Genomic DNA, 24,793 nt, shown 5'->3' with positions numbered 1-24,793 from the left:
TTGCAAACTGCACTCCCGCTGATTCTGAGAGGGCACTCAGCACCTTACAGCTGCCGATGCGCTGCTCTCCTGCACCCATCCATGCCAAGCAATGCAGAGATGAAACACACACTTCTTACAAACAGGTTTATTTGCATTTTGACTGGAGCACAGATTCTAGATACAGATTTCTTCTGCACAACAGTACAATAGCCAGTGCAAAATATGCTTTTTTTTTTTTAATTCATGTACAAAAAAACAAACAAACAAAAAGACAAAAAGTGTGGCAGTATTTACTCACAACTGGTACGCCTCAGCCTCCAATCTACCCACCTCCACTCACCCTCACCCACCACGCCAACTTCAGGGTCAGCATCGCCCGTCTCGAATGGCTGCATTGTCAGTGAAGAGAGGTAACTCCCATAGCCCTTTGAAAGATAAACGCTCACCCCAAGCAAACTGGAAAAACAGCAGGCTACTTAAGGAAAAGTTAGGCACACCAGCTGCTTACCAACGCATCCCCCCACAGGGAGCAGAAGAATTTTGAGGGAATGGCCAAAAAAGGAGAAAAAAAAAGTACAAATCGGAAATGCACAAAAAACTAGGCACCAGCTTAACCCCTTTTTAAAAGAGAGACAAGGATGTTAGCATACACCTCCAGTCTGCCTTCTGCTATTCACCTACAGTAGCTATGATCAACACCAAACACACACTCCCCACTTTCAGTACCCTGTGCTGTCAAGCAGATTATAATCTTAAGAAAATATCTGTACTACTAGCATAAAGTAAAACCATTTAATAATTGGAGGAGAAAGACAAGCTACAGTCTGAATACAAGTATTTCTCTGAGAACAGTCAAAAACAAAAACAGAGACAAAAAAAACCTGTCCCAGTCATCCACCTGATGATTGCTAGAATTACAGCCAATGCTTAAGCAATACAACATCAAGCTAGGAAATTCACCATATGGCTGTTCAGCTTAGGGAGTAGCTTTGACTAATTACAAAGCTTTGAGCCATCTATTTTTCTTTAACTTATTTCAGAAGCTGCACTATAGAGCTGCAGTGCTAGTGCAAGAATACACTCATCTTCACCAAGGCCTGGAATTTATACTGCAGAAATTCATCAAATTTACATCACTCCAAGTGTACCACCTCCAAATCACCTAGAGCTGCTATTATGGACTTTTACGTTTCTGCTCAAGGAATAACTGGGTTTCAAAGCTTGACCAACAAGAGTTCTTTACATTGAAATGCAATTAAACAAAGCAGAGTACCAATTAAAGCCAAAGGACACAAGTACTCAGCACATAGATGTGTTGATACAGTACAGTATGTATGTGTATATATATATATGCATAAACATGTATATGTTACATTATAAAGGAGAGTGCCATTCAGGACGTCTCAGTTGCAAGAATCCTTTTACCACCTGCAATTCCTGAAAGTTCTGTCCATTAAATTTCACACCAAGACGGTAAGAATTTCAGTGTTTTCCAGATTGGACTATTATTTAGGTTTTAGCCAATTAACCAAGCAGGGCGCTGAAAGAACAGGAGCATTAATTTTACAAACACCAGTCCTGCCACCTCAGGCACATGGCACAAATTTCTATCACCAGATTATTTGTGCCTTTCCTCCTCTGCCCTGAAATGGCATACAACGGGCATTTCTAAGGGTTCTCTGACCATTGTCACAGTCATACTAACTGATCTGTATCAATTTACTCAGTTTTCAGAGAAAATGTAACAATCAGTGAAATAATTCCAAGGAGCCAGTATGGATCTGGTAAGAACCCAGGCTTAGGCTTTGCAGCACTGCTTGGAGTCATATGGCTTTTAATCATGTAACAATTCTCCTGCCATTTCATCCCCAGAAAGACCACTTTTACTTGTAGGTTCTATGCATGATGACAGCTTGGGGTACCACACTACTTAAGTAAGGCTTAGTTAAGACTCCTAAAACCCAGAGCTGATAAAGGTCTGTCCTACAAATTTAACATGCAGAGATAAAAAAGTCTAATTTAAATTACTTTGAACAGAAGGTTTCATTTGTTACTTAAAAAAAAAAAAAATAGGGACTGAAAGAAGAAAAAAAGAGACAAAATGTAACAGGCACTTAAGAGTAGTGTCAATGCAAGATACCTCTGGGACATTCACATGGCGGGGGGCGGGAGCTGCTTATCTCCCTTGCCTTTAGTCTGTCTAGAACTTAGACATCTAGCCCAGATTACTCATTTGTGCTTCCTTTATTCTTGAAGAATGAAAAGCTTCCTTCTGGAGGCTGTCAGATTTTCAAATAGGGTGAATGGGTTTCTCCAGGGATGCCAGACCCTCTGTAATCACAGGGACAGCCTAAGCAATCAGGTAATCACCTGCCACTTACACAGGTGAGACAAGCCACTCATCTGAAGTAAAGCCCTAACATCTGAAGGCTTCACCTGGTTTCTGTACAGACAAACTCACCATCTTCACTAGGCCAAGGGGCTGCTTTTGTGTTTTGGGAGGCAAAGAGGGAGGTTTGTCTGCAGCCCAGTCTCACACTAACATTGCTCTGACCAATGCCACCACAAGCGCTCCTTCTCAGCCACAATGGTTCATGGTCAGTTTGCCCACACACAACAACCTGTTGGTTACACTGCATCATGCAACAGGGGCAAAGGGTGCAATGTGTTTTTCGAACAGCCAGAGACAAGCGGAAGTAACTTGTCATTCTTCCAGACACCCAACTAGCTGTGTCTAGATGTTCATGGGTGTGTATGCTACTTGAGGATGAGCCCCCAAATTTCCGTTGGGGCTACAGAAGTTCAACAAGGACTAGAACTACTCTGTCAAGTAGGCGTTAGCCTTACATACACATTACAGTTATACAGCTCAACAAACAAGATAACATAGATAAAAACTGTAGAGCCTACCTCGTAGAACAATATTTATAATCTACATGATTGTGTACTCTGGTATACCTTCTTACAGCATAGAAAGGTGAGCAAGATATAATGTCAGATTCATCCTTATATCAATATACTTGATTTTAAAAATCTAAATATAACAAAACCCTAACAGAGTTATTTTTGTTCAAAATTAATCAAGCGTTACAGAAATAGCATTAGGACTTCTGCATATACTTCCTTATGGGCAAGATTTGTTTCTAAAATAACCAAGAACGAGTTATACTTCGTAAAAATAAGCAAACAGTTCTTAGTCCCTAACCATGACAGCAAAGCTGCCTCTATCCTTCCTTTGCACTGCTGTGTTTCACTGTTGTTGTCCCCCTGAATTGCAGGGCTATCACGTGTAAGTGGATCAGGTACTGACTATATCTGGCAACTCCAATTTAAATCCCTCTCGTCAGGCCAGATCCACCTCTCTCAGTTGTATGCCAACAGCAGCAATGCCAGATATGCAGTATCGGGCCGATATTACAAAATGGCATGAAAAAGCGTAGCCAATGTACATCTTCCACAGCATTTTCCACAAGAGAAACCATACAGCAGCTCCTGGCACACAGTGGCATGCAGGTCCCACCTATTCACAAACAAAGCTGGACTCTTCCCCATTTCGGAAGGTAACTGTAACTGCGGGGCCACAACTGGGGCCGGGGGACTCCCAACTGCCCCCTGACATGCACAGCCATGCAGAGCAGGCCGCAGAGCCATGGGGTGACACAGCTGCCTCTCAGACAGAATAAACCTCTACGACATCGTTCAGCCTAGGCCAATAACCTTAACTTCTGTCATTTATGTACTTAATTTTCCTCAGAGTGCAGCGACGCAAAAGGGACATGAGGGAAACACGGATGTAGCTCGGCAGTGCCTACAGTACTTGGTGGCAAGTAGCTGCAGGAGGAAGTGAAGCCTGCCCTCCCATCTTTTGGGGAGTTTTGAGCTGAGAGGGTGGCTACAGGGAAGGAGTCCACCTTCCACCATGACCTGCCTTGGGACTTACAAAGTTCCTGAGTGCCACAAAAGGCAGCAAGAACAGCTCAGTCTGGGTGTGAAAACAGAACGGTTCAGCTGGAAAGGACCTTCAACGATCATCAGGTCCAAGTTCCTGACCACTTCAGGGCTAACCAAAAGTTAAAGTATATTAGTGAGGGCATTGTCCAAAAGTCTCTTGAACATTGACAGGCATGAGGCATCAACTACATCTATAGGAAGCCTGGTTCCAGTGTTTGACCAGAAATAAAGGTTTTGGTCAGTCACAGACTCCCCTTCAGTGGCACTTTCACTTCAAGGCAGGGTCAAGTTTCATGTGGCCTCATCTTCCTCAGAAAGATGGCATTTCCCATCTTCCAAAAAGGCATTTCTTCCCCCAAAGCTACCCCCAGCCTCTCTGTTTGGCACCACCTCACTCCAAGAGACTACTCACAACTTTTCTCACCTACACAACCTGGTCCTCAACCAAGCAGCCTCAAGCTCCTTCACTTCACAGGGTGGAACTGCCATGTCCCAAAGCATGAAAGTCTATTTTGGATAAATGCTACGATTCACAGAGCATCCAGGACAGCCAGTTATGCAAAATCATGCCTAAGTATGCAATGTTAGTCAATTAGATGAGTTGGCTGAAGGTTTTCCCATTGTAACACAGTTTTTCTATTCTAGTATTATTTTTGGTTTAAAAAAAATGGTGGGGATGGGTGTTTTTTGTTGTTTTTCTTTTGGTAGTGGGGGGTTTGCACAAAAGTTCATGCTTTTAGTGAAAAAAATGCTTTTCTCAGTACTTTGCTCTTTATTTCTGCTGGGGAAACTTGAAACACATCGTTTTTGTCAGAAAAATTATCAGTCCACGTCTGTCCGAATTCCTCCGGTGTCAGCTGGGAGCTCTAATTCACGGTCTGCACATCCCCCTCTCCCAGAAGGCTGGGCTCCTGGGCAGCCCTCCAGCCTTCATGACGCACTCCCCCTTTGACTAACCCACGGTAAGTGCACCATGGGATCTGACATCCAGCCAAGGAGCTCAGCCCCAGGGGAGACATGGCGCACAAGGCACTTTAATGGTAATTTCTGAGGTCTGCGACAGTAGCTAAAACTGATGCTGCTTTAAGGGTCAAATGGATTTAATTAAACGTTTCCATTCCAAAACGCTAGAACGTTTTATTCAGCGTTTTCCAACTGACAATTTCTCTTTTTTTTTCAAAAAAATTCCATTCCAGGAAAATGTTGGTATTTCACTTTTCTGTCTCAATTCAGGGAGAAATGAAATGTTCAAGCAGAAGAATTTGATGCTAGATAGCCATTCAGTTTGGGAGACAGCCTTACTAATTAGCTGCCAAAATCATCCATCCATGCAAGAAGGGTGTGATCCAGTTTGCCTTTGACATCACTGAAAACCACTTTTTCAGCTTCATGGAGCCTGGATGGCATCCCAAGAGACCTGGGGAGGGGTGTGGGGGTTAACTGTAGTTGAGGATATTTGAAACAGGAGTCCAGAGTGAAACAGCAAGAACATAAGAAGCAGCAACTAAGATGATCCATTACCTGGGCTCAATCTACACTCAGTTTTACTTACTTTAATGATTTCCTCCTCCTGTTACTCAACCAAGATCACAAAACTTAATTCCCAGTTACAGTAAAGACAGCAGTTAATTAACACTTTGTAGAGTAGAATAAATCTGTGGTATGAATTTGTCATGAGCTCTATGGCTTTCAATGTTCAAAACATTTCCTCCAAAAACCCTCTAATACTCCACGCAAGGAGACTACTCTAAAGCTAAAGATATAATACAGTACTGAACTGCTTGCTTCAGGTTGCCTGTCCTCCCTTGAACCCTGCAAAAATTGTTCTGTTGGATAAGCATTAAAGAAGCTCTGTCAGGTCAGACTAAGGTCTTGGGACTTCAAGCACATCTACAAATGGGAAGCAACTAATTGCAGGCTTCCAGGGTTGACACTATGGATGGGGACTGGGCACCAAATCCATCGTCTGCGTTGCTCAATCTGCTCCTGGATTTAGCCCCAAGCCCTCCACCTCAAAGAGTAAAAGAGGAGCCACGGGGAACCTATGTCCAGCAGCAACGGGGTGTGTTGAAAGCAAGAAACACTCAGAACCGTAAATAAAACAATTCACCCAACCATGAGGGGTCTAGAGAATTGTTTTTTGTTTATCTTTCATTTCCCTTTAGTACAAGGCAGATGTTTCTAAGCAGTAAGCAGAAACCTCAACAATTTTTAAGACTGGAGAAGAAGAGAGGAAGGGAGGAAGGAAGAAACATGTACAAGCTTTGAGGATGTTCTTAACTCCAGCTTCAAAGAAAAAAATGTGTATCTGTAAAAGCAAGTTTTTCTTTAAGCTGTTTGGTAATTCTTAGTTCATAGGAGCATTTTATCCAGAAGGTTCTTCATGTTTCCAGTCAAGGTTGTAGCAATCTCAGTGAGGCACTAAATTTTAGGCTGTTAAAGTCTTTCTGTGCAGCACGGTCATTTTAAAATGATGTGGTAGCCATCATTGCTTTCAGCTGTAATAAAGAAACGCAAAGCATTTTTTCATTGCTTTTAGAAAACAACACAAACGAATAACTCCAGGTTTTCTTAGGTAGTTTTCACTAGTTTGCACTCTTGTTCCACAACCCATTCATGACAACCAATGTTGAACATCTAGGTCAAAACATTTACAAAAAAATACAACATTGTAATCTTTTATCATTTTACTAGAAGGCCTTCTGCTCATTTATGTCAGTGGTATTTGAGTAATTAAGTTTTATAACAGTGTAACAGAAAAAAACATAGATCAATCAGTAATTTGATGCAATTTCTTGACTTATATCAAATTGTATTAGTTTCCTCTTCAGGATACCAGCACTGAGTTTGTGGTAAAGTTTAGTCCTGCTGAAAGGAGAAAAATATCTTTAGAAACATGTAAGAGGAGCAGCAATACTTACCTTTTAATGTGCTGATAACAAAACAAGATTCATCTTGGAAGTTCTGAACCATCTGAAGGGTAGAAGAAAAAAAGCCAACACAAAATGTTTTTAGCAGTTTAATTTAAGATTCTTTCAGTGTCAGTATTGCCTTTAAAGAAAAGTTATCAAACAAATTCTGGTGTCTAGTCCTACATAGTTCTCAGCAACCCTGCCCACAGATCATTAAAAGTACATGAATGATTAGTTAGGGTCCTTACAGCTACTAATGTGCTTAAGAGAAACTTATACTGAAGTGCTTGCCTGGAACTGATCTGACTTGTTCAGCATTTTACCCGCCCTCTTTGCAACTCTTGATCCTACAAGTTCTTACAACACTCTAGCTACTTTATTACAGATTATGCTCTTAATTGACTTGAATGGCACAACTCTGTTGTTTTAGGCTGGATAAACACAGACCCTCTCCTAAATTCTAGCAATAGTAATACATGCACACATACACGTATTATACACACACATTGAGCAGAACCATGAAGCTCAGCTGCGTTTACATTAGCATCTGGGATAATACCTAGAGGTGGTCAGCCCTGAGGAATGAATGCTTTGCTGAATAAAGGAATGTTGTTAACATAATGTCATTTCAGAAGTGTCCACCTGGTTATTTTGACCAGACAGTACTAGAGATGCTGTGCTTGCAGGAATCATTTACCCATTTGTACTGTGTTGAAGCACAGGCATCGTAATGAAACTGCTAAGAGAGACAAGGCAGATCATGGTAAGATTAGTATCTAAAGCTATCTGAGTTATTCGTGAGAAACTATCTATTCAGAACCTTTGCAGGTTCTAGTGAGGCCCCTAACTAAAAGACTCATCTCACTTCAGATCCAAGCTGAACCACTCACTTAACCTTCGTCCACATTTAATGTTTCATCCCATCCTAGAGCAGCTGTGTGGAAGAGAGGAGGTGAATTACATTCTGGAGCTGTCTCCTACAGCTGCAACAGACAGTGGACACCTAACTTCAGAGGGAAGGTGACCAGAACCTATGATCAGCCCAGAAAATCCAGCTTTAAGCAAAACAGTTCTCCTAGCTACTGAATGTCATTCAGTACATGCAGTAGAGCTCTTCCAGCTCTAAGTTCTCACATCAAACACCCTTTTCACCTTAGACTGATCTCCCTATACTCTTTTGGGTCTAACAGCCACCCCCTGCTCCCGCAAATCAAACTTCACTGGCCAGTACGTGTGTCTGTGTCTAATGATGCACGAAGTACATTCATACAGTGCCTCATTCTTGCCACTATGCTACTAAAACAAGAAAAAAAAAAAAAACACAAAAATAAAGCAATAGACATTGTTAATAATTGACTTAAGTAAATAGTTAAAGCCTTATACCCAAGCTGGTTAAGGCAATTCCCCTACCAAGAGTTGCCTCCAAGCACTTTACATCCATAAAGCATTAAGGTTTCAGATTTAATCAGGCTGAAATAGCAAGGAGACTTTAGGAATAAGCATTACAGACTTCAATTTAGGCCCCAGTTGAGACCTATGCTCTGCTTCATTTGTTTTAACAATGTTTCTTATATAGGAAGCTCCCTAAGTGATTCTGGTGCATGAATGAGTAAGTCACTTATTTGGGGAAAAAAGAGGAAGGGCAACTCACTATTAACCTACAAGTTAATGGAATGGACTAAATTAAGCCAACATATAATGGGACACAAACAGCTAGCAGAGGTCCATGAATCATAGTATGCATTTACACAGCGCTAACTCTGACCCAGTAGTCAGTCAGTCATTACGTGGCTGTAATCATTGGCTGAGATGTAAGAATAATTGCCTTAAAGATTTTCAAACTTGCCTTCTTCAGAAAGCTTTCCTATTCATTTTAAAAGAAACTCACTTCAGATCTTCATTTTTGAATTTGTTTAAGCAGCCAAAATGAAAAGGAAACAATCAATTATTTTTTTAATCTCTTCTATAAAGCAAAAATCTTAAAATCACACCAAAATCAACGTTATGCATGAATGATATGCTTTAAATTATTTGTTTCAAGTTTTTGGCATCAGTGATCTTGCAACATTTTCTTGAAAATTCATTCCATACTTTAAAAGGTCATTCTAACTTCAAGAATACAGACAACTGTTTTAGCTCTGATAGTTTGCTTTAATCCCTTACCTCATTGCTCACTAATACATGGATCCCTGTGGGTCCCTGCCGATAGATTCGATTTATCTGCTGTGGAGAAATGCTGTACAAGTTTGCAATCTTCTCAATTAATTCCAAGGTGGTCAATTCTTCCAAGAAAATTGCATGATATACTGCAACAAGTTGAAAGTAATTACAGTGTAATTATAGGATAGTAATGACAGATAACACCAAGATGCTCAATATCAACAACCGTATGGGGTTAAGATCAAGCTTCAAATCTTGACAGTAGGTAAGCACACTTAGTATCTTCGAAGCAGCCCCCAAATATGCAACTTGACGATTTGTGGAAAAATAACTAACATTTGGCTACAGCAGGCAAATGGAACCCATGTCAGTCATGCCCAGAGGAAATCATAAGGACTAATGATAACATGTATAATAGGGTTAAAAAAAATAATCTCTTATAAGGATGTCGTTATTCTTGGATGATATACTTGACTACTTTTAAATTTTGACATTTTAAAGTAGCTCTGATTAAGCAGTAAAGCACATAAGATGTTGCACAAAAGTAGTATTTTATTAGATGTTATCCCATTGACACCATAGGCACAAACTAAAGACTTCAGTGAATCAGATTACTGTAGATGACAATATTTTTTAAATCTGAACCAAATGGTAGGAACAGCCAGGTAGAAAAACTGTGTCTAGATAATACTATGTGCTAGAACTAAGTAGGGTCTCCATTCTTATGTGATCCTACTTCTGGAGCGTGTTATGAGAGAGAGTTCAGAGCAGTGAGTCCTCAAAAGCCTTGAAATTCCAAGAACTAGAACCCCACTTTAAGACATACCAGCCTTCCATTTCTTAGGACACTTTCAAACAAGCCATATCTACAAGCAAATTGTGGATGGGATGGTAGTTTTTAATGCTACAGTAATTGTTAAGAACAGAACAGAGCCTTTGTTATGTCATTGTTTAGATAGCTTGTGAATGTAGCCCTGTAACTAAGCTAACTAACCTAACAGTGTCAAAACCGGAATAAGTATGACCTCTTTAAACACACAATACCAAGCTGTGCCATGCAGAAGCTCAGGCAGAAAGCGTATTTTCAGACAAGTGCTTAACAAAATCCATACATAAAAACTTACCACAAAGACTGCCATCTCCATTCTCTCGTTTTTGGTGGAGGTGGGACCTGTTATGCTCTGGTTCTTGACAGACATAAATTGTCATCTTGGGCCTTACGTTTCTACAGATTATTAAAAGACAGCAGGGAGTTATTTAGATCTAAAATTGTTCCAGTCAGCCACCAAACAATGAAAGATGGAATCATTCAAGCTGTGCATAAATAACCAACTAATTCTTGATGCTGGTGACTAAATGACTTAGGGAGGTCTACTAAGAGCACCCTGAGAGGTGGTGGTAGACTGCAGAACACCTTAATCTCTTCAGGGCCAGATAAGAATAAACAGTATCCAACATTTGCAATGCAGTTCATAATATCCTCCCTTTACTGATTTAAATTCTAAGCAGCTGGAGAATTTACAGTGTTATTGCCATCTAAATGAAGTTTTACAGTCATCTGAGGCTCCGGGGTTGTTTTGTTTGTTACCTGTGATGGAGATACAAGATGAGGTACTGTAGGCAATGTCACATATGAGGTACACGGAAACTATCATCTGGTAGCAAATAAATCACTGGAAATCCACATTATGCTGCTTCATTTTTAACTCAGGTGAGTTTGGCAGCACTTGGATTTGAATACTATTGTGATATCCAGCCTTTAAGATAACCCTCTGAAGTGTTAAAAGGAAGTCTAAACGCTACAACTCTAGGATTAACTTCTAGTTAACACTGAAAGTATCAAGGGATGCTGCCATAACAAGAAAAATAGGAAGGAAGAAGTACAAACCTTCCTTTGATTGCATTAAAGAGCCGAATTCCATCAGCAGGCCCACAGATTTGAACAAAATCTTCTTTGGACATCTTCAGTAAGTCAGCACCTACATATTTCAGATTTTTTTTTCAGAAGTTAAGCAAATCTTAGCTTCCAAATTTTGTGTATGGTCAGCAGGATAGGGGAGGGGGAGAGAATCCACAAAGCAAAACCAGACAGACTTGCCTGGAGAGGTTGCAAATTGAGAGAGGTGACACTGCAAATGAATCATTGTAAAATAGAGTGCTAGAAGAGCAGTGGTCCATAGGAAGATATTCTAGACAATACAGAAACAAGCTAGCTACTTAACACTCTCCACTACTAAATGTCCCGATTTTCTTTTGCTGCCATGTTCACCAGGTTATTTAAGCATGATGCAAGCAAGTCAGAGAAAGGCTCCTCAAGGTTTCAACATCTTAAATACTTCTCTCTTCCACCATCTTAATGCTGTGTACAACTACTAATGGGAGGGTACAATAAAGTTGGAGCCAGGCTCTTCTCGAAGGTGCACAGTAACAGGGCAGGAGACAGCAGACAGAAGTTGAAAGATGGGAAATACTGAGTAGGTAAAAGGAAATAGCTTTTCATTGTGAGCATAGTCAAGTATTTAAAGAGGTTATCCAGAGAGATCATGGACTACCTCCAAGGTTGGAGATACTCAGAACACAACTGCACAAGGCCCTAAGCAACCTGATCTAATTGGACTTGTTTCAAGCTAACGAACTCAAGAAGTCCCTTCCAACTTCACTTATTTTCTTTATTTCTACAATTCGTGTTTTGGTAAATGCTAACTAACCTAAGAACAAAGTAACAACCACACCAGATCCAACTAGTGATCCCATCAACAGTGGCCAGCAGCAGATGCTATTGATAGGAAGCATGAGCTGCACTTACAAATGAGAATAAAGACAAAATAATTGGACCATTCAAACTCACCCGAAAAACTTGAGAAGAGTCTACAGAATGGAGAGAACCTATTACGATGAAGCCACTGCTGGGCATCTTGAATAGAAGCAGAAGGAAGGAGATGCTACATTGCAAAAAGAATAAGAAGGTCTTGAAATGAACTGTTCACCAGTGTCCTAAAAAAGAAAAGCACCACATTAACATGATCTCAAATACTTACATCATTGCTGGGAGGCAGGAGCTCCACTTGGTGGGTTGGAGAACTGTTGCTAAAAAAAATTATATAAAGTTGGAAGAGAAAAAAACATTATTTTAAATTTTGCATTCAGTGCCCATCCTCCTCCCCCTTCTCTATTTGACTCAACTGTCACAAGTTACATATTGACTTGATTTTTCTCTCCATCAGATTTTTAAAAAGATTTCCAAAATCTGGACTAGTACAAAAAACAAACAAAAACTCCACAACTCTGCTTTTGTTGCTCAGTTGAGTTTCTGCTCAACACTGAGGAAAAACTCTGTTTACTGACCTCATTCAAGATTTTCCATGCAGCTGACTTACTAATGTGACCCCATCTAACCAAGCAAGTTGTGACCTACAAGTGTGGCTAAACTCAACCATTCTGAGCCAGAAATCCCCTAACTAAATCCATTGTCTAATAGTGATTCTTCACAAAAACAGAATAATAAGGGACCTTCTAAATCAGCCCTGGTATTATTTTAAGCATACTAAACTGTAGTTTATTACACAAAATTTCTAATAGACCCTCCCTAAACACTGACAGGACTTATCTTAGGTATTTTAGGACCACTACATTTATTTCTTTATGATGGCAATATTAATGAATTAAATATGCCTCCTGTTTATCTTTCATTCTTGAATGGCTTCTTAGAAACCTAACTGTTTTGCTCCAGACAGCTTCTTTAAATCCCATTCAACTGGGAATTCAGCACACTGTCCCAAGCCATCTTAAGTCAGAAAATAAGGGAGAAATACCAAGTCAGAGGCTTTCAGCAATCAGCATCTCTTCAAACGCTCTTGTTGGAAGATACTAAGAATTGCTGGAACAGGGCATAGTACGTTGCCTGACCCCCACAGAAAAGTAAGAGAACAAATTTATGGCCTGAATTGTCTAGGTGGTTCTCTGATGCTCATCTCCCAGCCACCACATAATCAGTGGACATTCAGACCTCTGCACTACAAGGAATTCCTGCCTGTAAGGTCTTAAAACCTTTGTGGAAAATATCTTGCCCCTTCCAGGAAGGGTACTGAGAGGCTAACTGGTCCTTGACCTCTTCCAGGATATGAAATGCATGGATACACAAAACACATACACACAAGGGCTACCAAATCAACAGGAAAAACAGAGCATTTTATTTGTTACATACCCATCTCCAAGGTTGAAGCTGTTGGGAGAACTGTTGTAGCTTGGAGATGGAGCATTGTTCATTTGATAAGGCACATCTGGCCAGGGAGAGCACTGTTGGAAGAAAGGCAGCGGGGATACTTTCATGAGGTTGGAAATAAAGGATTCGATTCTCCTCTCATACCACATTCATGCTGTTGCCACGCCACTAACTCCAGCTCATCACTCCTGCTGGGAGGAGGAGACGGGCCATGGATCCTACACTGCACTCCAAGCAGGCTGTCAGGGGGCCAGATTGATTCCAGTTGTGCATTCCACATTTCTCCCATTTCACAAAGCCTGTCCCCAAATAACACTGGGCCAAAGTGTGCACAGCTGTAAGTCAGAGCAACGCCAGTAAGTCAACTCAGACTGAAGGCAGCAATGATACAGAAATACCACTGGTCTCAATTATGAATCCCTAATTAAATCCAGGCAAGAGTGACAAATACACTCCAGTGGCATTGCTTCAGGTTTATACCAGTGAAAAAGCAGAATTTGAACCAGCCTGTTAAAACCTCTGGCTATTAGTTGAAGAGCTCAAGTTATAAATGGATATTACATAGGGAAAATTTAAGACAAAACAGACATGAAACTACTGAAAGCCCTCACAAATACAAGTCAAACTCCATACTCCATCACAGTAGTATCAAGACAGAGCAACTAGCTAGAATTTGTGACTTTGTTGTGAATTGATGCCACTGTAATCAGTAGAAGAAATCTAGCCCTGTGGAAGCCCCTGCCATCAAGAGCTCAAGAAAATGCTCTGTAGTATCCTTGTTTGCAATGATAAAAAGAAGACAAGCTGTAGCTTTGGAGTTTTATCATCTCCACATAGGGCACTAGCAAATATTTAACTCTTTAGCAACCCACATCTCCCTGTGCAATATGTCAAAGTGTATCAGAGCTAATAGCAAGAGTTTAGGATCTGCCAACTCAGTAGAATTAGGTCTGTGTACACAAGAGCCTTGTTAACAATCACCATGTTGAATTAGAAAACACACTGGTCACTCCTGGCAACTTGAAAATTGAGTGGGACAAGCTGGATCTCACAAACAGGAAGTTTATTTAAGTTAAGAAAAAAAATCCTCATTTTTAGAAGTCCAACAAGCCATTTCAAAAAAAAAAAAAAACTAATTCAAACTACAAAACATTCCCACAAGGAGATGGAACAGCACTTTTAAACTATTGTCTTGAGTCTGTTTGGCTTAGCAATTCTATAGCCTGGGGTAAACTTATACATATATCTTGGCAATGAGGGGACTGAGTGTAGAAACACATGCATCTCTGTACCAGATGACATATGACTGTCCATAGAACATAAGACATTCAGATATTCCTAGAGTACAAGCCAGAATCTTCTGAGAGCTACCGTAATAGTAGCCTCAAAGGCACAATCACAGAAAAACAGATTGATAATTTAATCAGACAGCCTATTCATCTGCTCAACTGCCCATCTCCAACATGAGCTTGTGCCAAACAGTTCTGAAGAAAATACCTCATACAATTGGCATCTAAGTATCATGACAAGTGCCCAGGAGCACGGCAGAAGAAAAAGAAAACATTTCTTTTAAACATAGGCTGTTGAGGACTGGTTTATACTCTGAAACATAAGAAATTTTGGAAGCTTTTATAAACTTCAACAATGAGAGACACATTATAATTTCACTAAGTTCTCGATTTCAGTCAGATCTTGGCATAAGAGTCTCCACAAGAATCTCCAAGGCTCAGTTAGACTGCATTTGCTCTGAAATCTGTTTCCCAATATGCTGAAGTAGTGCAACATATGTCTAAAACATTTTACCTCTGTGAGAATAGTTGTCTCATAGGAAGGCTGATACTTTTCCTTCTCTTGGGTGGTCTTCTTCTCCATTTTTTCCCTGTCAGTCTTCTGTTTTCTGTCTGCTCCTTTAGGCTATAAGCACAAGCACAAGCTTTCCCTTATGCCAAGTATTACAAGTTTGGAGACAGAAGCCAACCGATTTTTTCTGATCTGTTCACAGAAGACTCCTTAAGATTTATGGGGACTCTACATATGAGGCAAGACCTGATCTGCATTTTCCAGACAAAAAAATAATCTAACATCTCTACTGTTTCTATATCACCTCCCATTAATGTCTATTGCAATTCCAAACGAGGCTGACCACAATCCTGAGATTTGATACCAATAGATTTCAGACTGCGAACATACTGAATTATACACTTTAACTGGTATTTGCACCCTCTCTCCTGGAACAGGAAAGACACTGCTCACAGGAGCAGAATTGGAGCAGCAGATCCTTCAAGAAAAAAACAAGGTTTTTGTAGACTTAAGTTGCTCCAGGTCTGCCACACCCACATTAGAAGCTTTGGAGATGGACAGAATCATCTCTCTCTCCCCCAAGAATTCTGCAGCAACAAGCAAAGGTTATTTAAGATCTCCAGTTATGTTCACACTGTTCATGGAGGATTTAAGCAAAGAAACTGGAGATGCCCATGCTGTCTTGATTGCCTAGACACAATGAAACACAGTGGATACCCTGAATATCATCAGTGTAATAGGTTAACTTAAAATGACTTAAACCAGTATCCCATATATTCCTGAGAAAGCGGACCATATAGGGTTTTTTTTGTATGGTTTGTAACAAATCATCACCTTCAGGACACAAGCCAGTGAAGGGCACTGCCTTCTAGACACTACTTGTCTACATTACACAGAAATTTAATTTTTGCACTGACACCTATCCAATGGGTTTTCATTCTAACCAGTCAAGGCTTGAGTTGTTGGGTGGGATTTTTTCCTCATTATTAAGACATCCAAACAGCCCAGATCTCAGTGTTTATATACTGTTCAAGTTACAATGGACTGGCATCAGTCTCAGTTTGGCTCTTGGGTCATTTGAATTTAATTAGAATTGCTGTGTAGTTCAGAGGTTATATTGCTTTGTGTGCAAGAGTCCTGTTTAAGATTTTAAGCATATGCAGTGAAAAGCCTTTGTTCTTTTATGCTGCAATTAGCACCACTTCTACACAATTTACAAACTATGCATGTTCTTCATCTAGTTGATGACAGAGCCAAAACTACTTCATACCTTGAACACCTTGATCTGGCAGCTTGCAGAGTGCAAGTGTTCTGTGTATTCACCATTTTCATTCTGCTTAAAGGTGTCGATTTGCACCCGGAAAGGAACCCCCTTCTCTCCTCCATGTTTCCGTGGAGTAAATTCTGTGCTGATACAATGTACCTGGCAAAACAAAAGCTGTGCTTATCTCTGGAGACTGTTTGAAGCTGTGCAAAACTGAGTTTAGACTCCCCGAATTTGCAGTGTGCCTTAACAAGAGGTTTAGCTACTCCCTAGAAACTAAAAGAGTCAGAAGAGTTCAAAATATTTTCACTTCTGTTCCCCAAGACAAAACAATTAGAAGAACAAGGAGCCTACAGAGAAATAGGACATCAGGAAAAGCATCCTCTGACTTAAGTAAATCCCACACACAGATTAAAAACACATAGTTGGCATTTGGGACAAGAAACACTCATGAACAAGGAAAGCAAGCAAAACTAAAAGGTTGTGAATGGTTTCCTCCAGATAAAACTCATGCTTAGAAAGCAACATCAATGTGCTTTTGGGGGGGTACTTTTATTTTTTTTTTATATAACCCAGCTAGAGCAGATATTGCTTCAAAACTAGCAAGTAAGTAACCAGCAAGTATCCTATAAACTAGTTATACATGACTGATCTTTTCCTCTTCTTCACATGCCATCTCTCTCTTCAGATCTTTATAAGATACCTCACCTTTGTATTTACCATAGGAATATCACTTTTCTCTTACCTGAATGAATGCTGAGGCTCTCTTTGATGGATCCCACAGAAATTCAACAGTGTTCAGCTGTGTGGGGCTGGCTCTGGGATCCAAGATGCCAACTGACAGCGGAATATCTGTAGAAGAAAACCCCTAAAATTTTAAAAATATTAAATTGAAGAAGAGAAAGCATTTCCATACAGTTACAAGAAGCAGGTGAAAAGCCAAGCCACCAATGATATATCTGTTTGAATGAAATGATATATCTAGGACCTATAGTCCTAGATCTCCTTTCCTCCCAAGGATATACAGGTTTTTCTGAGAGGAGGATAAAAAAAAAACAAACACCCATGTAAACACACCATACACCATGCAGCACCTCACTTCCAAACACTACACAAGGACCATAATGAAATAGTCTCACCTATATCAAGGATGCGGTCCCCAGGCCGACTCCACCTCCAGCCCTCCAGCTGCTGATGCTCTGTGTACTGCAGGCGTCGATCATGGAAAACTACACGAATTATACTCTGTTAAGAAAAGATGGCAAGATGAACAATGTGATCTAGAAGCCCTTCTCTTGAGATGACTTTGGCTTTCCAGTGTAGGAGAAAAAGCTGATCTGTTCCTCCTACATGTTTCTGACCCTCATTCAAGAGGGGAGCAGAGGTTTCCCCTAAGAGGCCCATCACCATGTTTCTCAAATTCCTAAGGGACCCCTGAAGCACGACAGCAGCACACTTTCCCCTTCACAGGGCACATTTATACTTCATAACATAGCCCTGTACAGCTTTCTGGGATTTGGTCTGGAAGCACTATAGCAATGTCCACCTAATCTTAGGTGTCATGCCAGGTAAACATCGCTATACTGCCTCTACACCCAAAACGGCTCACATGGGGGGGGTGACTGTATTTAATGTGTCTGTACCATGCCCCAATCCCAGTATATCCCACTCTGATCAGAAAATGTGAAAGCCAGCTCACCTGTCCCTGCACTGGTGGAGCTGACATGGCCAGACACCTTGTCAGTGGGAATTAAACTTTATTCCAGCCATTAACCATCAGTCATTGACATTGAATTTGCCTTTAACTTGTGTTTCTCCCAGTAAAAGCGGGGATAGCAAGATGCAAAACTTGTAGTTAAACAAGTATATAATAGAAAAGCTACTGTAACAGGGGAACCTGGCATCTCTGGCCCACAATGTTGCAGCCATGTCAGTAACTGAAGACAAATGGCTGGAATAAAGGCAATCCCCATGGCAGACAAGTCCAAAGTATCCCTAAATAATAAATCCTGCATGAGTTAACAACCCCTTATCTCCCGCTTTCTCAATTCCCTGCTCCTACTGGGGACTTCCATATCAAACGAATGAGCAATTTTTGCCAGTGAACCCGAGAAAGGCCCAAATCAAACCCTAGCTCCAAAGCAAGCAAGCCACAGTGGGAATGCCTGCAAAATCAGAATCTAAATCTTTATGCTTACTGAAATGGGCAAAAGCCAAATGTGCCTAAACTTGGGCAAAAGTTGAAGTCCAGATTGGAATCCAAATGTTGCAATTAAGTCCCAACGTCTCAAAAGAAATCCTATGGCAGAACAGCCAAGAATTTGGTAGAGGAAGGCTTGAAGGCTGGATCCAGAAACAAGATCTGGATCCAAGTTTTTGAATTTGAACTGAAACAACCAAGTTCTATATGTTCAAAATCATGTCTATTACTGAAGTAAACTGGAGCTATGCAGAACCTGTGTGGCAGAACAATGTAAACACCAGGGTCCTCCGTATGACACGTAACAACACAGGCGTGTTGCTCGGGTTAAGAAGGGAGACAAGCCTGCCTCTCAGCAGTTTTGACCATGTTCACCTCTGAACTTTGGGATTCCCCCGAACCCAACATTCACAGTGAAACTCTGGGGTCAGGATCACAAACAGAACAAGGATTCCCTTGAAGCCCTGTAAAGCCAAGCTGCAGAGTCCCGTGGAACTCCAGCACTCAGAGTAACTCCATCAACCCTGCTTCCATTAAAAACAATGGCAAAGTATTTTCCATTGCCTCAGTGTGAGCAAGGTCAGTCCCTTCATTAGAGGCTGTATGTAGTAGCAGGAAGAAAAGAAATCTATATTTCTCCTTACCTTTACATATTTTGTGTTTAAATCTTGAAACTCTCCCAATTTCCTATTCTCAAGTAGACGGATTTCATAAGACTGACCTAGAGTTTAAGGAAACATTTCCAAGGTGTTTAATATGTTGTAGCAATGAGAGAGTCATGCTGGCATTTACGTGGCTAATAAAGCATACGTCTGATCAGGGAAAGTTCATTTTTGGTAACATAATGCATTTGCCCCAGTAATTGAGTAGGCACTAAAGCACAGCAGAAATCTGAGGGGAAGGTTTGTCTTTTGGCTGCTAAAAGCACTCAGTTAGGCAATCGCATTCTGTCTCCAAGGGCTGCTCGGCCTTCTGGTCACCCTCCACAACGTCACAGGTGTTCAAGGCCTTCCCCCCACCCCATGCCACACAGCTGTAACAGCACAGCCTTCATCCGCCCCTTCTACTGCAGCAAAGGTTGGGTGAAGAGCTGCTGCACAACAGGTCCAGGCACTGTTCTGCAAAGGATAGCAGCTTGGGCCAAATCTCGCCTTTTTCAGAGCACAGTCAGGTCTGCGAGGTGTTCCAATGCACCAGCAATACCAGGCCTTAGGTGTGGCTGCCCACTGCACAAATACTCCTTCAGACATGTGGAGCAGCAATGGATCTTACAGTATGTACAAGGACCAATCCTGACCACTGGAAGGGATTCAGACTCAGGCACCCACCACCACCACCCCTCAGTATAATGGTCTTAGTCTGTTCAGTAGAATTCAGCTAACTGGTTTGTGAAGTATCATCAAGTATCAAGGCTGACAGCAGACAAAGGAGACTGATGTCCCAAAACCTTATGCACAAATGGCTAAGACAGCACAAAAACTCATTGAGTAGGACCAACTATACAATAAACCTACAGCTGGTACAGAGGCAGGACAGGAACATTAGGATTAAAAAAGCATATATATACTTAATACAGTTAGGTTAGCTTTTCTTGTTCATCTTGCTATCCCCCTTTTTACTGAAAAAAATGCACAGGTACAACAAGGCAGGCACCAAGAGGGCCATCAGTTTGGATCTTCTGGGTCAACAAGCATCTCCTCCAAACTGGCCCTGCAGAAAACTGCAGAGCAGATATATCTCCCATTGAGTAGTTGCTATCAGCAGACAAAAATGCTACATTTCTGAACCTGGATCTAGAAATAAAATACTTTTGACAGCTGATGTATCAACAGTGCACTGCATTTCAGTCAGGTTCCCTTCTTCTGGGTGCTTGTGTGAGCACAGACAGTATCACTAGAGCACAGAGATACATGTGCATACTCAGCCAGCTGGGGCAGGGGGTTGGAGGACAAGAGGGGCTATGTTGGAGCCTCAAATGTTTGCACAACACTCCTAACTGATGTCAATAGGAGTTCTGCAAACAGGAAATGACCCTTGAATCCAGCACGCGGCTTAGGGGATGTGGAGGAAAGCATAAACCGTATGAAGTGCCAAATTAAGCACTGGAAACACACACAGATCTTAACCCATCTCTTCGCACATAAGTAAACCAAAGTAGAAAGTGACCTCCCTTTCAAGACTGCTGAACAATAAAAGCAGATGCTGTAAACCATAGCGCTGAAATTGAGGTCTTCCACACTAACTCGAGAAACTCTCTAATATTCCCTCTGATAGAGGTTATTATTCACTTGGCAATTTTAAGAGAGAAGTACATTATCTCCCCACAAAATCAATACTATTGTATTAGCGTAAAAAGATCAGGCTCAGGTTCACAAAATCAGTGATACAGTTCATTGCCTAAACGGATTTACACAGCCAAGAACCTCTTGCACTTGCAATTTGCTCCCAAGCAAACGTCAGGCTAACTAAACATTATGGAAAATTAGTTTAGGATTCAAGACCATGAGCTTCCAAGAGACAGTAGAATACATCTATGACTGTACTCAGATGGTGTAAAAGGACAGAGAAATGGCATGAACTGTGCTGCAGAGGCAGGCAATGCTAGAGCCACAAGCACTTCCAGTCATTCAGCAAGCATCTCGGGACTTAGCAGTTTTTTGGGACAACTTTATGCTCTGCTATATTCCTTCTCTTTGGGCAACCTGATTTGCTTACTTGCAATTCCTAGGAGACAGGAGAAAATAATCAGCATGAAAACATCGACCACATTCCCTTCAAACTAACATCGAGCACTCAGAAACTCCTCAGCGTGCATCTTCCAAGCACTCACATGGGACAGGAGCAATTCTGCAACCCAGCGAACAACAGGCACCACACATCTCATACTGACAGGAGTAATTCTGCTTGGAATGAGTTAGAAACAGATTCTGCCCACTGGTAAGAAAGAAACTGTTGTGGAGACAGAGTTAATATTGAATGGAAAGCCAAATAGGAAGTAAAATGCTTTGATGAAGGATATATGGGTCGTCTGATGTAAGCCCTGGAACTCAGTTTACGCCATGAAAAGCCTCATTCAGAATGGTATTTCATGCTAACTGCTTTCCCTTTAGCATCCCAATGTTCAACTCCGGTTACAACACAGGACTGTTATCAAAACAAAACAGCTCCCAGCTGAACTTTAAACAGTTTATTTCACTCTGTGGAACTCTAAGTGAGAATTTGGTCCTAATTCCTCATAATTCCTTCGTATAAAAATGTTCCAGTATTGATTTTGAAAAACTTATTCTCCCTATAAATTATTCCAGCAAATTCATTGCTTCATGGCTAATGTTACCTGTAATTCATAACACCAAGCTGTTTGGGATTTTTTCATTAAAAGCACTTTCCAAACCTTCCAAACCCTATGTTTTCCCCCCCTCGCTACCAGCAAAACTCTTGAAAAAGCAAAGTACAATGCCAGTCCTAAAACTGTAACAACTGCAGGGAAAAGGAAAAAAAAAAAAAAAAAAACACTAAAGAATCAGTGCTTGGATTCTGGAGAACAAGATTGCTTTGCAAAATCAGCTTTGCAAAAACAGTGACCTAACCCAAAGAAAGCTGAACTCCCACTGGCACCAAAGAGGGCTTAGAAGTTGCCCAAGGCTCTGGTACACAGATCGTCTATGAATCCTGCACTACTGACTCTCCAGCCCTAACAGGCACAGGCTGACAGTTTTCTGCACAAATTAAATCATTGTTACTTCAGTATCTAAATCGGTAAAGAAAAATGGATGCAAGTGTGACTAAAACCCTATCTTTCTGTCTTGGATTCCAAAGAAAGACTGCAACTGGCTAAGCTCAAAACATGGCGAGTTCCATTATACTGAATTTTTCCGTTTGCCTCATTCATTAATACAGGTCAGACTAGGTATTTCCAAGTCAACGCTTGGTGGTAAAGCTGAAGTGCTTTAAAGCTGAAGCATCAGGTGCTGATGCTGAGACTTTGCAATGATTCGACTGAACAGTCTGAGAACAGTCTGACCTTGAGCAGGGCAGCAGCCGGTCCTCAGCCGACGAGGGTTTGGTATCCACTGGACTCATACGGTAGGAAGAACCCTAAGAAAACATCTGTTGTGATGGAGAGCAGTGGTGGCAGTTTCACAGCAGTCCCCCTTTACCAGCATGATATTCAGTACTGCTGAACATTCATCTTAAACCCAGTGCTAAAGGCCAGCAACCTGCCGAAACCCTTTCCCTTCTGTGCTCTCAACACTGGCCACAGCTACGCCACCAAGGGTTCACAATGGCCTCAGAGCTGGTGACCTACCTGGTCTCCAGCACCTAAAGCCTGGTATCAGTGTCTTTATCACTACCTGAAATGAAGAGGGCGTTTTGAAAGCAAATCCCCAGCACAACTGATGCCACAGCAGCCTCCTGCCTGCCTGTGCGACCCGGTGCGCCTCGCGCAGAGCTTGCCACAACCCTTCTTCCCTACCTCAGGCAGGGAACAGAATGGTAATAAATATTTGGATAACCACATTAAATTCCTGAGATGCAATTTGTCTCCTGGCTTCACTGAAAGCTTTGGGGGCACCAATAAAAACCTGGGCGGGTGATGATACAGTGTAATTTGTATTTTGAGCAGTCCCTGAGCAACAGCAAATTTATGCAATCACCTCCTATGCTAGAGTTTGAGCAACTCTGCTTTACAAACACAAGTAATATCCAGCAAAGTAGTAACCACCCAGGTCCACAGAGTTCCTGCTTGGTGATTCATAAAGCAATTGCATCTATTCTAAAAAGGATTTATACAGACTTCACTTCTATATTCACTTCTATTGTCTAGCAATTAATGTACATTAAAAGCAGGTATGACCACTTAGTTTGGGGACGAGAACTGAAAGCCAACAATTTGCTGCAGCTAACAAATAATTTGGTTGAAAAGAGGAATGATTTCACATGCTCAAAAGGTACAAGACGTAACAGTTTCAGACATCAGCAACTCTGGACAGCTTCTGACCTTAAAAGATTACCCTAATTTCAAGCTCAAAAGTTACATTTTGTTCAATGATTATTTGCTACACAACCACAATATCCTGCTTTCTTTTTGTGTGTTTTGGTGTTACGTTTCAAGAGCCACTTACACTATGCATTTTGCGGTTTTCTGCACAATACATCAGTACGATACACTAATTTTCTATTAGGCAGCTGATGTTCCAGACCAGTATGACTCAAGCCTTACTTAACCTAGCCAAGTAGTCTGCTTGTCTTTCCAGCAATTAATTAAAACCTAACCTTATACTAAACAGTATCTGCGACAAATGTCAGTGGACAGAAAAAAAAAAAAAAAAAAGAAATTGCGAGTCCTCTTTCTCAGAACGGATCCACACAGCACTAGACAGAACCAGACTGAAAACTGTTTGATTATTAAGCCAAGCTGACCAATAAAAATTCCATTTAGCAACTTTATATGGACATCCTAAACAGTGCACAGATAAAGGCAAAGGAATGCTGACAGTTGAATGCAGCACACAAAAGGAGGGGGGAGGAAAAGGAGAAAAAAAAAAAAAAAGCTTTTCTCCTCCCAGACCGAAGCACATCCAGCAGGCAGGAGGATCACCTTTGAAACAACCAAATTCAAGTATTCAGGGCATCAGGAACACACAAAGATTCTTCTGACAAGAAAGATTAATGAATCCACAGAGTAAACAAGACAAGAGTGACTGAGCTGGCATCTGAGCTTGCGTGCTTGATTGCCCGCACCTTCTTAGCCCAACAAAAGCAGAAATAAAACTTAGCCTGAGACTTGCCAAAGTGTCCCGTGTGCGGACACTCAGCACGAGGAACAACAGCAGAATTCAGAATCCTCCCTTCCCGGGCCACAAATGGCGTTGGATATCCTGCAGTTGCTTGCTGCAGCCTCCTTTGACAAGATGCTCTAGGAGATGTTTATCCAGAGGATACTGTGAATTCAGCAGCTACACAATAGGCCACCCTGAAAGCTCCCACTATGCTAGGAGCATGGAAATCCTGCAGAGGAGGACCAACTGTGGGCCAGGCAAAGCAAAAGGAACATAAGAGTCATCCTGACACACCAGATCCATCTTGTCCCACATGTCATCTTCAGCAGCAGGCAGTTATAAGGGCCCAGGGCTGGAGCAGGGTGAAGACAGCGAGCCCTTTCCTGGCCACGACTTCCCAGTTTCTGGTATTCAGTGCCCAGGTTTTATCAGTATCAAGCTGCCCAGTCAGACCAATGCTCACAAACTCCTCTTTTGCATGATCTCCATCTGAACTGGGGCTAAAAAAGTCACAATTCATAT

At 41.3% G+C, this 24,793-nt stretch overlaps 1 protein-coding gene across 1 annotated transcript in view; it reads right to left on the bottom strand.

Annotated features, from left to right (window-relative positions):
- Positions 1 to 4,603: 4,603 nt before the first annotated feature.
- The window catches only part of TFCP2L1 (transcription factor CP2 like 1), a 33,313-nt gene continuing 13,123 nt past the window's right edge, over positions 4,604 to 24,793 (bottom strand). Inside the window, exons 3-15 of the mRNA XM_040561599.1 lie at positions 19,136 to 19,212; positions 17,431 to 17,536; positions 17,037 to 17,143; positions 16,298 to 16,450; positions 15,031 to 15,141; positions 13,210 to 13,301; positions 12,044 to 12,092; positions 11,854 to 11,947; positions 10,894 to 10,984; positions 10,130 to 10,230; positions 9,009 to 9,151; positions 6,855 to 6,906; positions 4,604 to 6,431 (exon numbers count right to left, since the gene is read on the bottom strand). Coding sequence (XP_040417533.1) covers positions 6,394 to 6,431; positions 6,855 to 6,906; positions 9,009 to 9,151; positions 10,130 to 10,230; positions 10,894 to 10,984; positions 11,854 to 11,947; positions 12,044 to 12,092; positions 13,210 to 13,301; positions 15,031 to 15,141; positions 16,298 to 16,450; positions 17,037 to 17,143; positions 17,431 to 17,536; positions 19,136 to 19,212 — 1,214 coding nt within the window. The 3' untranslated portion in view covers positions 4,604 to 6,393. The remainder of the gene's footprint in view (positions 6,432 to 6,854; positions 6,907 to 9,008; positions 9,152 to 10,129; positions 10,231 to 10,893; positions 10,985 to 11,853; positions 11,948 to 12,043; positions 12,093 to 13,209; positions 13,302 to 15,030; positions 15,142 to 16,297; positions 16,451 to 17,036; positions 17,144 to 17,430; positions 17,537 to 19,135; positions 19,213 to 24,793) is intronic.

This window comes from Cygnus olor, chromosome 6 (genome assembly GCF_009769625.2).
Source record: "Cygnus olor isolate bCygOlo1 chromosome 6, bCygOlo1.pri.v2, whole genome shotgun sequence".
NCBI lineage: Eukaryota > Metazoa > Chordata > Aves > Anseriformes > Anatidae > Cygnus > Cygnus olor.
Note: the sequence above shows the minus strand (reverse complement) of the source record. Positions and strands in the feature narration are given on the sequence as shown.